The sequence below is a fragment of the Papio anubis genome, chromosome 5 (genome assembly GCF_008728515.1).
Source record: "Papio anubis isolate 15944 chromosome 5, Panubis1.0, whole genome shotgun sequence".
NCBI lineage: Eukaryota > Metazoa > Chordata > Mammalia > Primates > Cercopithecidae > Papio > Papio anubis.
The window spans coordinates 163,141,407-163,157,119 of record NC_044980.1 but is presented as its reverse complement, the minus strand read 5'-3'; the positions used below and the strand labels follow the sequence as shown (position 1 = coordinate 163,157,119).

At 49.3% G+C, this 15,713-nt stretch overlaps 1 protein-coding gene across 4 annotated transcripts in view; it reads right to left on the bottom strand.

Moving 5' to 3' along the window:
- The window catches only part of KCNIP1 (potassium voltage-gated channel interacting protein 1), a 379,587-nt gene that overhangs the window by 219,986 nt on the left and 143,888 nt on the right, over window positions 1-15,713 (bottom strand). For 3 of the 4 annotated variants that reach the window (XM_009209557.3, XM_017960122.2, XM_003900504.4), the window contains exon 1: window positions 11,941-12,555. The exons of the other annotated variant lie outside the window; for it this stretch is intronic. In XM_009209557.3, the coding sequence (XP_009207821.2) occupies window positions 11,941-12,001 (61 nt within the window). In that variant the 5' untranslated portion in view covers window positions 12,002-12,555. Of the gene's footprint in view, window positions 1-11,940; window positions 12,556-15,713 lie in introns of those variants that run through there. 4 annotated transcript variants of the gene reach the window in all.

Here is a 15,713-nt window from a genome sequence, read left to right as displayed (position 1 = left end):
GTTTCTCTGCCACATGAATTCTAATTAAGGAATCCCAAGTCTTTGTGCATCTCTGTGAAATATCAGTTCAAGTCACCAAGTACCAGTCTTTTGCCCAGAACTGTCCTGGGATCCTCAAAGATGCTCAGAAGGGAAGAAAGAAAGGTCCAGGTCTCTGAGGAGAGGTCACTCTTGCTGGAGAGTCAAGCATGTTTATAGGGAATGATGATAGAACAGTACAAGGTAATCAAAGGCTAAATCATGGAGACAAATAGTAAGTTCCTTGGGAGAGGAGAAGGAGGAATCAAATGTAAGCTGCAGTGATCATGGGGAGACACTTAGGGGGACAAGGGTGGCGGTGAGAGGGCACAGTCTCTACCCCTACTTACTCGGTGCTTTTCTCATCCTCGCTGTCCACTACCTCCTAGGACCTTGTCCCACTCTCCTGAACATGGACAGCCTGACTCTGCTCCTTGCCTCCCACTTCTGATGGCATCTTCTTTCTGTTAACATCCTCCAAGTCACAAGCATACATAACATCACTGGCATTTTTAATTCCTTTCCCCTTCTTGTTGCCTGCCTCTGTGACTTTGCTCATCCTGTTCCTTCTGCCTAGAACTTCACTAACCTACATTCCTGCCTGGGCCAACCCCTAGCTCATTTGCTGAGCTCTAATGCCACCTCTTTCGGCCACCTTCTCTAATTCTCCAGCCCCTGCCCCTCAGATAGAGGTGCTTTCCCCCTCCTCTGAATCCCCACAGTGTTACATAATCTATAATGTCCTCTAGTTAAATGCTCAGGTTCAGCCTGGTCCAGAGATTCAGCATGCAGGCACTGGAGGCAAACCATCTGGTTTCGAATCCTGGCTTGTCCACTTATCAGAAGTGAGACATTGGACATTTGCTTATGCCCTCTAGTCTTCAGTGTCCTCATCTGGAAAGGGTCTAGTAATAGTGCTCGCTTCCTGGGGATACTGTAAGGCTTACATAAAGTCAAGCTGCTAAAGTGTCTAGCACATAGCATGTCATAGATTTGCTGTTAATGTAATTATTATGACCAGAGAGAAGTTCCTTGGGGACAAAGACTGTGTCCAACATAACTCTAATTTTCCAGCAGCTTCTTCTTCAGGGTAAGGCAAATGAGAGCCAGAATTGCCTCTAGCAGAGGCTACATGATATGGACCAATGTACAGAGTGGTCACTTAGCAAGGGAAAAACCAGGGAGGGCGGAATGGTAGCACCAGGTGAGAACAGATGCAATAGGCAATTGGGAATGACAGAGGGTCCCTGGGAAGATCAGGACAAGATTCAATGCTCATTGTAGTCCCAGGTTTTCCTACCTCCTCTTATAATGCACCCTGAGGACATATGAAATCATAAGGTGCTTCTAGGAAATGAGTGAGGCTTGCATTTGGAGTGTCAACATCAAGGGCTTTGGAAGTGGCCAAAGCTGGTGTGAACCCTGTTCTTCCACCAGGCCTCTGGGGGACTTGGGGCAAGTCACTTCTTCTCAAGACTCAGTTTCCTCATCTACAAAATAGGGGGATCAGTGCCTGCCTCTCACAGTGTGAGATTTCGTCTGTTACATGGGAATAATTGTACTGCCTACCACATAGGGCTGTTGTGAGGATTACATTAGTTTAATGTACCAAAGGCGCTTAGAGTGGTACTTGGCACAGATTGCTATATAAATGTCACAAGGACTATTTAAATGTTATGTTTGTTACTGTTGTTATTTTGTCAACACCTTGCACAGTCCTTGGCATGCAGCTGGTGCCCGATACAGATCGGTTTTTTTCCTTTTCCTGTCTGGTTCCAACTCCAATGCTGAAATGCCTCACAGGCACACTCAAGAGATGCTTAAAGCACTAGCAAAGTAGAGGCATGAAAAATCGAGTTTTGACAGCATATTTGATTTCAGAAAAGTCACTAAAGTAGTCAACATGGGAAAAATCCAAAGTTGGCAGACTTCCTTAGACTTATCTTACTGTTTCTCCTTTGAAATGCCTGTGTAGCCATTGGTGGGGCAGGGCAGGGTGGGGCGGTGGTGGGAGGACCTGATCATTTTAGTGTTAGGGCATACAGGGCTTACAGTCCTAATCAGCCCAGGGCTGGATGTATGCAAAGGGGGAAGGAAAGAAGGGGAGCCCCTTGCTGCCCTGACTTCGATGGGTGGGGAAGCCTCCTGAAGACACCCCTGCTGAGTGCACGATTTGGACATCTGGAAGAGTCATACATGGGCGAATCCCAGAGATGGAGAGAAAGTGCAGCCTCAGTCACACGGATGCAAATGTGCCAGCTCCCCCAAGGCAGCTGGGAGCTGCATGGTCTCCACCAGAACACTCCTCTCACTCTGGGTCCAGGGTTGGCATGGCTGAGGAGCTGATGGAGCCAAGAGGAGGCTGTCATTTTCAGTTCCTGGGAGCTGGGAAACTAGCCGTCACTGCTCAGCCTCTTCCTGGGGCTCAGAGGCTTGCTTGTCCTGGATGTGCCCTCCAGCTGCAGGCAGGAGCCCAGGTGGTGGAGTGCCTCGCAATCAGATCCGCTTCAAGTACTTGCTCGCTAATCACTAGCCAATCAAGAACCTCCCTGAACCGAAGTTCCTAGTCTGCGAAGTGAGAATAATAATGAAACCATTACAGGCCTCCTACAAAAATAAAAAGATTGCTTTTTTGGGGGGATCCCCACCAACAGAGAGGTCCTACTAGACCCCCTGGAAAAGGCATTTGACTTTAATTCTCCAGGCCCTGCCTGTGTCTGTTTAGACTCCTACTTTGGTCACATTTTCTGGCTTCAAATCCCACACAAAGGCTCTGCGTGTAAGCCAGGCTGCCAGCCCGCTCTGGGATTCTGAACGTTATCAGTGAAATCCATTATGCAGGTAAGTCTCTAGTTGCGGTCCACACGGCTCTGTCCTGCACCCTGTTCTGGCCTGTGTTCTTAGAAGCAAGTTAGATAAAGACCTAGAATGCCTCCTTATCATATCTTCAGGTAGCAGAAAACTTGGAAGTATAGCGAAGATGACAGCTGGTGGAATCAAGATTCAGGATCTCACTTGGCTGGAATAACATTTAAAATGAGTAAATTAAAACTTAATGGGCATATTTCATCCTGCACTTTTTCTTTGTTGTTAAAAAGAAAGAGAGAGAAAGAAAGAAAAACAGACAAGCTTGATTGCAGAAATGCAAATCTGGGTTTCTGACTTCACAATGTCTTATATGAGATGACCAGGGCTGGGGTTCAGATGTCAGGCCTGACACTTGAGTTATGTGATTGTGGGCAAACCATTCACCTTCTCTGGACTCTATTTTCTTATTTGTAAAATGAGGCTTAAATCAGAAGTCTTCAAAGTCCTCTTCGAGTTTGATATATAATTTTGTATAATATAATACATATAGTTCCATTATCTGTGCTTTAGGCCAGTATTCCTCAGACTTCAGTGGGCATATAAACCATCTGGTGGTCTTGTTAAAATGCAGGTTCTGACTGGGTAGGTCTGACTGAGTTGAGGCCTGGGACTCTGTATTTCTTTTTTCTTTTTTTTTTTTTTTTTGAGATGGAGTATTGCTCTGTCACCCAGGCTGGAGTGCAGTGGTGCAATCTCGGCTCACTGCAACCTCCACCTCCCGGGTTCATGCCATTCCCCTGCCTCAGCCTCCCGAGTAGCTGGGACTACAGGCGCCCACCACCACACCTGGCTAATTTTTTTGTATTTTTAGTAGAGACGGGGTTTCACCATGTTAGCCAGGATGGTCTCGATCTCCTGACCTTGTGATCCACCCACCTCGGCCTCCCAAAGTGCTGGGATTACAGGCGTGAGCCACCATGCCCAGCCGGGACTCTGTATTTCTAACAAGTCCCCAACTGATGCTGAGGCTGCTGGTCTGAGGAGCACACTTTAAGGAACATAGACCCAGATAGTAATAATTTACCTTTAGTGCATTCTGTGTGCTGACCGCTGCATCTTACATGCATGATTGCATTTAATCCTCATAACAACCTGGGAGGGAATTACCAACAATATCCTCGTTTTCTAGATTATGTAGAGATGAAAGTTCACAGAAGCGAGGTAACCTGTTCAATGTCACACAGCTAATGAGTTGCAGAGCCAGGATTTGAATTCTAGGTCTGCCTAACCAGGAGTATATGCTCATAACAACCACACAACATACGCAGGTGATTTGGGCCAACATGTGGCTAAGGAGAGAAAGGAAATGAACGGGATAGCAGTAAGGTACTTGCAAATGTACTAGCAAGCTCTTGTGTTTTTTTTCTTAGCAGTAACAACCACTTGTAAACTGACTGACCTCTCCTTGCCCACCTGGACCATGTGAAAACTCTGATCCAGGTCCCTAGTTCTGAATGTTTGCAATTCTAACATACTTGGAGGATATTTAAACACTCTATCTTCACTGACAGGCAATGATGGCTATAACAAAGGGAGAAAATTTTAGTTCACATAAATGATTAGAGCAGAGGAGAGACGTTTAATCCTATTAATGAATTTGCTAATTGGCCTTTTGCCCCCAATCATTTCATATTCAGGCTTCCACAGCATCAGATTAAATGGAAATAGATCTAGGGGGAGGCGGGGTTGGGATGGCGCTAAAAGCGTTTTGCTCAGGGCCTGCACGTAGCTCAGTTGTTCCGTGTGGCTAATGAGGTGCTTCAGTCTATCCTTGAATGTCTTCTCCCCAACATCCATGCACCCGTTTTGACAGTTTTTCTACTCAGGTCCCTAAGGTTCCGGAGGCAAAGCCAGGAGGAGAGGAGGTTAGTGTGGCAGTTAGAAGCTCAGGCTCTGGGATCAACCAGAACCAGGCTCTGAGATTCCCAAGTTCTATGACCCTGAGTAAGGCACTTCCCTTTTTAGAGCCTCAGGTTCCTCAACTACAAAATAAGAACTGTAACAGCATCTTGTCCTCCAGGGTTGGGGTTAACAAAATAACACAGGAAAGAACTGAGCAATGTACCTGGCACTGGGTGGAGGACATAGTGATTTGGGCTAGCATTATTATCCTCCCTGGCGGGTAACCTGCATTTTCATACCTCACTGTTGGGAATTGCTTTTACCATCTAAAGTTGACAACTTCCCTTAGGAATCACCAGAGAAACTGCTTAGGGTGCCAGTGACCATGAATATAGTGGCTCGGGATCTCAGAGGGCTGGAATCAGAGGCCACAGCTCAAAGGGATGGGGAGATTACCAAGGGTAACACCGTCATCATCCAGGTGGAGCAAGGCAGAAGGAAGGGGCCTGCCCTGAGATGAGACAACAGGCGGCAGCAAAGCCAGCACTGCCAACTCACCTGGTGTGCATCACCGTGTTCACTTCCTTCTTGGCCCTCATGCGGCCCTGTAGGGAGACACTGTCCTTGTCCGCATTTTTGTTTTTTGTTTGTTTGTTTGTTTGTTTTGAGATGCAGTATCGCTTTGTAACCCAGGCTAGAGATTGCGCAATGGCGCAATCTTGGCTCACTGAAACCTCTGCCTCCTCGGTTTAAGCGATTCTCCTGCCTACGCCTCCTGAGTGGCTGGGATTACAGGAGCATGCCACCACACCTGGCTAATTTCTGTATTATTAGTAGAGACGGGGTTTCACCATGTTGGCCAGGCTGGTCTTGAACTCCTGACTTTATGATCTGTCCACCTCGACCTCCCAAAGTGCTGGGATTACAGATGTGAGCCACCATACCTGGCCCATTGTCCCCATTTTAGAGAGGAGGAAACTGAGGCCTAGAGAGGCTCAGCTATGAACCGAAGAAAAGGAGTTGAATCCCAAGGCTCTCTTATTTTAATGCAGTGCTCCTAACCATAATGCAATCCTACTTCTAGCTTTCTGATTTGAGTGGTATGTGGTTCCTACTTTCCCCCACCGCACCAATGAAGCTTTTAGTCTGGCCTTGAATAACAAGATTTAATCCAAAGTACTACTCCCATGGCTGGGGTATGGGAAGCTAGCAATATCGCAACTGACTGCAACTACTTCCAGAAGGTGACCTATTTAAAATACTACCGGGAGGAAAGGGAAGCATTTAAAGAGAAGTTTCTCTGGAGGCCCTAGGACTCTTAGGCTCTCTCTCTCTTTTCTAAAAACTGCTCCTTCCCTGCCTGATGAATGGGAACATCAGCTCCAGGGCCATTATGCAGAATTTTGCAGAGCTTCTCCCCAGGAGCAGACCTGGATTCCTCATCTGCACCGCCGCATTCCAGCACCACTCAGAGCCATTGAGAACGCACACTCTGGCCCATCCATCCTTACCTCCATGCCGCCAGCATCCATCAAGTCTGGATGCAGTGTCAGGCCTGACAGAGGCCCTGGGATAAGACTCAGTCCCTGAAAGCTAGTCAGAGAGATAAATGTGTAAACCCACAATGACAACCTCATAGTGTGTTCAGAACTGTAGTGAGGGGAAGCAGCAACAGCTATGAGGGAAGAGAGAGGGGAGAGATGTGCTCTGCCTGCAGAAGCTGGGAAAGGCTTCCCAGAGCGGTGGCATTAAATGGGGCCTTGAAGGCTAAGTAGGAGTTGGCCAGGTGAATGAGGAGATGGAGGAGGAGGGAGGATGAGGAAGCCAGAGTGGATCTTAGGCAGAAATGACAGCAGGGAAACAATGCTGAAGGACATTTGTGGACTGGCTAAGTGAACAAATGAACAAGTGGATAAATATACAGATTCTGATCTCACCCAGGCAAGGCAAGGGTGAACCTGAAATATAAGGGAAGACAAGGGGAGTCACCATGAGTCAGTCTCTACTTTTCTTTCAGCAAAAGAGTGAAAACTTAGACATCTCCTCACCTTCTCCAAAGATGCTATACACCTACCAGTATCCAAAAAATTACCAGGACTCTTCTTGACTGAATTTATATTTTTCAGCTTTGGAGAACATGACTATCAATGCTCTTTGTGAAAAGATAGTCTTTTAATTATAGCTGTTCTGTCACTTCATCATCCATTCATTTATGGACATATTCATTCATTCATGCAGTCATTTATTCCATCATTCTTTCTGTCATTCAGTTGATAATTCATTTGTTTCTTCATTGATTCACTCCTTTACTGCTTCCCCCATTCATTCAATCATTCATCTTTTCACTCATTTGTTAAAGCATGTGCTCACTTATTCACTTACACATTTACAAAGCATTCATGGAGCAAGGCCCATCCACATAGACAAAGAGATCTAAGCCTTGGCCCTTTTCCAGAGACGAAGTCAAAACAATCCCACTGATTTTAGGCAGTAAGTCCTTCCCCTCTGTCTTCTGTTCTTTTCCATCTCTCTCTTTCTGTTTATCTTGAGCTCCGCTGAGCTTCCTCTGGGATTGAGGGACCAGAACTCTGCCTGGTACTGGATGTGGGTTCCTCATACCTTTGTGATTATGAGGGGAGTGGGAGTAGAATCACTGTTCTCAGCACTTTCCTGCTAAATGGTAAACAGATTCGGTACATTTCATGGACAAAGTCAATTCAAAACCAGCAGGCTGAATAACAGAATTCATTCCCGGTAGAGGGCTGGTAACTGAAATTCCAGCGGGAAACTAACTTTTCCCGCAGGGTCTGCAATTCTAGAAAATAATGGAGAGTGGCCAACCATGCCATTGTTTATAATTTCCTCTAGAAAATTTTTTATTAAGTACCTACTATGTGCACAGAACCAAGCAGAGAGTCGTGAAGGATGAGTTAGATGAACTCCTACCCCAAGAACCCTGCCCTCTGGTGGAGGGGAAAGGGGGTTAACAGCTCCACTGATTGTCTAATTCCAAACACGATTGTGAGTCACAAGAAAACGTATGCCTTAAAAGAATACGGGAATTCGGATGGGAGAAGTCACTTCTCTCTGGGGCTTGGAGAAGGCTTCCTGAATGTGGAAACTGCTGAGTGAGGTCTTGGAATGTGCATGGAATTTTAACTATTAGACAAGGTAGCAAGGGGTGGGGTGGGAGAATATTACAGAATTAAAAGGACAGGCAAAGATGCAAAGATGGGTAAAGACCAAAGCACAAACATTTCTATAAATCAGGATTCTCCTTTTGCAGATAAAGAAACTAGCATTTACAAGCTAAAATGACTTGCCATACAGGACTATGTGACAACAAGACCACTGCTTCTCTATGTCTCTCTGTCTCTTGTCACCCTCCCAGATCTTTAGGTTGAAAATACTGCCTTGACCAATAAACCCTAAACCCAGCCTCATCAGGTGCACTCTGCTTCCATAAGTTCCCTGAGGTGCTCATTGATCTAGGAGCAAATATGGGACTATTAGGAACATTCCCATGTTTGGCCCTATATTAACCAGTACCATATTAACTCACCATGTGGCCTTAGAAAAAGCATCTGATAGCCATGGAGTTGAGTTTACTCACCTATGCTATGACTATTATGGAGATCTGAAGCTCAGCCCTTTCAGAAAGTTCTGCATGCTTGCACTCGGTCATGGAGGATTTTTAACTCAGCCACCCCTGCAGTGTGGGATTATTTGCTAGTAGGCAATTCTCTATTGAGATGGCCTTGATCTAGTGATGTTGTCCCTAAATTCTCCTGCCCCCCCGACAAGCCCAGCAGTTGCACCTGTATGGTCCTCCTCTGGTTCTCCTCAATGCCCTAGCCTGCCTCACTTGCCCATTCAAGGCCAGGAGCAGTGTCCTTGGTGTGTCATGCACATGCAAAACTGCTAGAGCCAGAAATTCTATCTGGGACTGGGATGCAGAGGCTGAATCCCAAAAGCAGGGCTCTTCTACTTTTAATTAAAGACACACAAAGATCCCAAACAGAGAGAAGGACAGGAAGTGAACCTGAATATTTTTATTCAGTGGCATGGCTCTTAAATTACTTTAGATTTCTGTTGCCTTTAGAGAGCTCTCTCTGAACACCAGGTTGAGCTGGATATCTTCTTGCAGCACTAATCATGCAGAGTTTTTGCCCCATTTAAAAACTATGTATGTTTCTAAATTGTATTATCAAAGCATTCAGGATTTTAATTGAGCAGGCTTTGATGTTTTCAGGACAAGCCACAGAGTAGAGGTCAGTGAGGGCTGAAGCAAGGGACGAGCATCTGTGTGCCTGGGTTTTTGGTCCTAGTTATCTGGATAGGGCTGGATAAGGTTTCCAGAAATGAGCTGTTAAGACTCTCAGATGTACTGCCTACTTGGAAAATGGCCTTACTCTGGACGTTTGGAAGCCCCAAACAATAGAGCCACAAATTGAATAGTTCCTAAAATTTGCAGACCACTTATAGCTCAGAGCTGTGCTAAATGCTTGACTTGCATGATCCTTGAAATCCACACAACACAACAGCTATTTTAAGATGGTAACTACTACTACCCCTGTTTTATAGTTGAGGAAAACAAGGCTTAGTCATCCAGCTAGTAAGTGGCAGAGCCTGAATTTGAACCCAGCAGGGAGACTGATTCCTGAGTTGAAAAATCCCAACTGCTCTCTTCTGACCGCTTCTAATTAGATCTGAGCCTCACGTCTCTGAGATCATAGCAGCAGCTCTGGTGAGAGCATCAACCACAAAAATATTAGAATTTGAGAACCAAATGGAACCTGAGGAAATGCCTAATGTGAATTTCTCCTTTTACAAAGAAGAAACTGGGACCCCAGTGGGGAAAAGTGACCTGGCCAGGATAGGATCCCTGACCACTAGCCTCCCCAGCCAGGACTCCCTCCAGGTTTCCAAGCTGCTTCCCATAGAAGGGTCTTCTGCTGATTAGCATTCCACTGTGCAAGGCAGTGAGATGACTCTGCTCCGGGGGCAAATGCCTGGGGGAACATATGCAGCTGGACCCCTGGACAACTCACGCCAGTGTCACAGGCTTTGTGCAGGAAAGGCTGAGTGCTCAGTGCTTTGGTAGCTTGTCTTGGGAGTCCACCCATTGGCCCCGAACCTGCCATGAGTCTCAAACAAACATTGTTGTGAGGGTTAAATGAGAGTTGTTGATAAAACACCTAGCACTATGGCAAGCACATAGTAGGGGCACACTGAATGCTAGTACCCCCTCTTCTCTTTCTTTGAATCTGAGACAGAAGCAAAGACCTTTGTACTTTGGGGATCCTGCAGGAATTCATCCAGGGTAAATTCCTGGATGTTTGGGGCAGGAGAAGGAAATGGTAGACAGCAGTGCCTGAGCTCTTACTCTTTCCCCAGCCCTATGCAAGGAGCTCCGTATTCATCATTCATTCGATTCTCACATCCTTACAACAACTTCCTCTGGGTCCCTGGTGGCTGCAGCCAACACAGAATACGAAGCAGAGTCCCCCCTTCCTCGACTTCCTACATAACCAGTTTCCTTCCAGGAAGTAGCATACGAATTTTATGGATGAAAACCTGAGGCTTAGGGAGGTGGGGGGACTTGCCTAAGGTTCCAGAGGCAGGGAGTGATGGAGCTGGGATTCATACCCAGACTCAACTTGACTCAAGGCCTGAGATCTTTCTGTGACACCCAGCTCCCAGGAGAGTCACAGGCATGCAAAATACTTAAAAACAAGCCCCTGACTTTCCTGTCCCCACAGTCCCCTGGCCTCTGAGACCGCATGGTGGCCAGACAGGTGATGAGGGAGAAGACCTAGATTTGGTGCTGAAAATTGTCCCCAGTCAAGCAGCATCCCAGGATCTGCAAGAGGTGAGGCTTGGAGTGTCAAGGCCTTGGGCTGAGCTTTGCAGATCTGTTCTGGTCAGGACTGGTAAAAGGGCAACCAGTCCCTTCCTTGCCAGCAGGACGTGTAACTCAGCTGGACAAATGGGTCAAAGCCTCTTCCTATGTTCTAGGCTGTAAATGCCAACCCAGCTTCAGCACCTAAGATCTGCACCCAGAGATCGCTTTCCTTGGGGCTCAGCCAGCCTGATGCCTCTGGGGTCTAGGCCAGAAGCTGGGACCCCTTCTTCCAGGGGGTTTCAAGGACAGTTTACTTGTGCAGATCTCTGTGGTTCTAACCAGGGTGAGACCAACCGTGTTCTAAGAGGAGAAGGGGTCCCTTACCCCCATTGCACTTCTACTCACTATCGGGCATATAGGGTAGGAGCTGTAACTCCCACCTGTATCCAGGATGGGGGCTCCGATGGTAGAACTTGAATGTTTAAGTGTCAAAGCTACTTAAAATCTTACCACTCATAGTGACATTCAAACATTAAACAAAACAAAACCCATCATTTCCCGTTTCCTAACTGCTTCCAGTCTCTTTATTCCAGCAACTAACTTTCGAACTGCTGGTAAGGAGACCTGCATTGTCCTCCAGGGCCCAACACACTGGTTCCAACTTCATCTGGACCCATTTGAGGACTCTCTCACAGGTGGTGAGATCAGCTATGCCGCGGCTGGGGACAGGTGGTGATGGAACAGCGTCCAGGCAGAAGAGACTCCAGGATATTAAGCTTTTTAATCCTTGATGTAAGCTCAGCTCCCAGCCAGCCCTTCACGGTTGCTCCTCCTGACTCCCGGAGCCACCAGGACATAAGGCCTGGGAGTTTTACCCCTGGCGGTAGCTGATTCCTTTTGGCTTGCAGAGGTTCGGGGGTGCAGACAGAGCACTCTTCCTGATGAAGGGACTCGCAGGTCTGTACCTGGCATAGCCGCCTGGGAGGAGTGTGGGAGTGTGGGAGCACCCTCACTGAGTGCTCAAACGCCAGCTGTCACACACACTTCCACCAGAGAATCCGGTCACCCCCACCTGTGAACGTGCCTCTTCCTTCGGCTCCCAGAGATTTCCCCAGGAGAAGAGTCCCGGCGCCTGGTGCCCCAGAGGGGTCCAGTCGCCGGTGGGGCAAACATCCACTCCGGCTCCCTCCTCTGGTGTTCACACCAACCCTCCCACCGGTTTCTCTCTCCTTTGGATACAATCATCTGTCCGGGCTCCTCGTGGAGAGGGGAGTCCGGACTAAGGGAGGCAGGTGGCACACCCCACCTCGGCGCCCAGCACCCCCAAACCCAGACAGGGGAACAAAAGGAAGAAGGAGGTCGCTTACCTTTCGAGGGTCGCCTTTGTTTGGTTTGCAGAGATGAGAAGGTGCCCATGACGGCCCCCATGGCGGCGAAGACTTGCGTGCGAGTTGGGACCCCGGGCCCTGCCCCTCCCCTTCCCTGGAAAGAAATCCCCGTGGTTTGTCTACTCTGAATTGGAGGAGAGAAAAGCGACCGGCAGCTCGCCTGCAGCTTGGTATTCAGCGAGCGTGGAGCCGAGGCTAGGAGGTTTCTGGATTCCTTCTTCCGCCCGGCACATGCAGGGACTCAGGGCTAGCTGCTCCCCGCGAGCCTTCGGAACCGCTTCCCCGCGCGAGGACCCGGCCCGGCCGGTTCCCTCGCCCAGGGCCGAGGACGGTGCCCTGAAGCCTGCCTGGCACTGGACTCGGGGCCAGCGCGCCCGCCCGGCCAAGGCTGCCGAGCCAGCGCCGCGTGCGGTGCGGGAGCCGCGGTCCGCCCGCCCCTCCTGCCGCACGCTCGGCTCCCCTCCCGGCGCTCGGGCTGGGTCTCGGAGGGCCGAGTACCAATCATGAATGAACAGAGCCCGGACCGCGCGGCGCGGAGCCACAGCGCGCCCGCCCGCTGCCTGCTGCCTGCCGCCAGCGCTCGGGGCGAGAGTCGGAGCCGCGGAGGGGGCGGCGGGCTGGCAACTGCGGAGGGGCGGGGCGGGGGCGAGGGCTGCACGGTGGGGGCGGGGGACACCCGGCCCTGCGCCCTCACCCTCGCGCACCCTCATCCGCCCGGGGTCTGCGCGGGACCCCCAGGAGCATGCGACCCTAAGAGACAGATCCGCGGCCAGGTACCTGGCTGATGGGTGCGGTTCAGGGGGCAGTAGATTGAGTGGCCCCAGGGAGACTGTGAGACTCTGTGTGTGTGTGTGTGTGTGTGTGTGTGTGTGTGTGTGTGTGTGTGATGTGCGCGCGTGCGTGTGTGTGTGTTCCTGTGTGTGGTGCATTGTGATTTCATTTGACTTCAAGGGAAATCTTATTTAACCCACTGCCTGAACTCATGGGGAGGGGGAAAGTCGGCCCCACCCAGAAAGGGGTGAAAAACGCATCCAAATGGATGGTCACAGCAAGAAGGTGCTGTCTTGCTGCACGGGTCCTTGAGGGTTCTGCAGAATTCTCCCATGGCAGGGCCCACCTTCTACTGACAGGAAGTTGGGGAGGAGAAAGGAGCCCTCAGCCCCTCTGAGCCTTTACACTCCCAGTTTTCTTTTTCTGTTTTTTTGAGACGGAGTCTCGCTCTGTTGCCCAGGCTGGAGTGCAATGGCGCGATCTCTGCTCACTGCAACCTCTGCCTCCCAGATTTAAGCGATTCTCCTGCCTCAGCCTCTGGAGTAGCTGGGATTACAGGCGCCCACCACCAGGCCCAGATAAATTTTTTTGTACTTTTTAGTATAGATGGGGTTTCGCCATATTGGCCAGGCTGGGCTTGAACTCCTGACCTCAGGTGATCCACCCGCCTCGGCCTCCCAAAGTGCTGGGATTACAGGCGAGAGCCACCGCACCCGGCCTGCTCTCTCGTTTTTCTGTTTCTTTCCTCCTTGGTTCTCCCTCTTCTCCCTTTCCAGCTCAAAAATTTATTAGCCATCAGCTCCTGGCATGGGTTGTTAGTGCTTGAAGGGGCAATGATTAGATTCAGGAAGCCATTTCCCTTCTGTGGGTGGCTTCTCACCCAAAGGGCAAAGTTTGCGTCCCTGCCTGTGAACTCAAAGCCTTGTGGTGTTGAAATGCAAGGTTTGCTCCCTGGAAGGTGGAGGAAGAGCTTCCCTCCCCCAAGTCTGAGCTGCTTGGGTTCCCACTGAGACCCATTGTGACACCAAGAATCCTTTACCCAAGCTGGCCCCCACACTCCCACCTGGTGATTTTCTCTCTGCCACACAGATACACACCATGTTAGCAGTTCACAGAATGCCCGGACATACGGCCTCATAAACAAGCATGCATGCCCATAAAGTCCCACAAACATATGGGCGCAGCTCCTTAAGTCCGCACAGACATTGCTATTGCACACACAGACAGACCCAAGGCTCATAATACACCTACAATTGCCGCCCACAAAGATGGAGAGACACACAAACACACAGGCATGCAGATGCACACACAGTGCAAAACTGCATCACAGTCACCACATTCACACAGGCTGAACGCCACACAGGCACAGAGTTGAATCCCCAGGATACAAGCCCCTTGAGAGCTGCTTCCCCTAATGCCAGCCCATGAGCTGTCCGCTCAGGGCCACAGGTGGCCTGTGACTTGGCCAGGGTCCCTGAATAGTTTTCTTCACCTATGCAGCATTTAATGCTTTTCTGCAATTCCAGCATGTGTCCTGTTTTGTGCAACAGGGGAGGTGTGCTTACGAACATACTTCCTTTCCTTTGCATTGCCAACTGCTGTGCAACCACATTGTCCACGTGATGCCCACCAAAGCCCTGTGAATTAAGCAGGTGCCTGACCATCACCACAGAGAGAAATTGAGGCTTACCTAGTGTTAGAAATTTGCCTGAAGTTGCCCAACCAGGATGTGGGATTAGAAGTTGGTTTCCAGGCCTCTGTCATGGTCTCCTGGGGAATCCCCTGCTCACAGATGAGGGCACTGAGCCAGAAAGACCTGCTGGGAGTCCCATCAGATTCACAGCCTCTGCTCTCCTAACTGCCAGCTCAGGGCTTGTCCAGGCCAGGGAAGCCTTGAATCCTGGAAGACGGGGCAGGGGCTGGTCCCTGCTTCCCTCCTGCCTTCTCTGTTGGGGAAGAGGGCGTGTGAAGCTGAAGCTCGGGGTCACTAGAGGACCAAGTAGGATGTCCAGGATTCAGGGAACAGAGGAGAGCCCTTTGCCGAGGAGAAGGTGAAGCCACCCTGGGTGTCTTTGCCAACTTCTCCGGGACACCACTGTGGGAGCACCAAGCTACCTCCCCCTCGGGGATCTGCTAATTTTCATGGTACCTGAATGACCATAAGGACAGCACTTGAGAGATCACAAAAGTCTAGAATGTCATCCTCTCATTTCTGCTTCCCCACAACCCACTGAAGAAGCAGAGTACAGATGACTTGCTCCATTTTGCAGATCAGAAATAGCAAAGTGCTTCTGGATGTGTTTGCCATTGGCTGCCTCTGAACAGTAGGTGTAAAGTGAAGTCACCAAAATAAAATCCAAACCATTGAACATGAATTATGAGGTCTTTTTTGTGGCCTGTGGCTTCTTCTACAAATCCTCCCTGACCCCGGTGCTCCCTCTGTGGCTCAGCCTACCAGACCCCTCACTATTTCTCAGATGTGTGTTGTGGTTCTGCTTCAGGGCCTTTGCACGTGCTGTTCCCTCTGCCTGGAAAGTTCCTCACCTCTTTCTCCTTCTGGCCACCTGCTGCTTACCCTGGAATATCTACTGCAGATGCCATCTCCTCCAGGGATCCCTCCCTGGCCCCGAGTCAGTACCCCGCTTGCGGTTTCCATAGCACTCAGGGCTCCTTGTCTTATCAGAGGACTCCTTGCTTTGTTTCTCATTGTTCCATTCCTTGCCTGTCTCTCCCTCTGGACTGCTTTAACTGATTTACATACTGATTTAACTCTCTACTTTCTGCTTACTCTCTGGTTTCTGACAGGGGTGCAGTCAATCTATGCTGAATAAATGAATGACTGAGTTGATTTTCTTTGCTCAGTGACCCAGTTAGTAAGTAAAAACTGATGATTACCAGATCATCCTTGCCCCTTAAAGGAAGACACATGCTCTGCCAAGTGAAGATTCATTCATTCACTTATTCATTCAACAAATATTAAT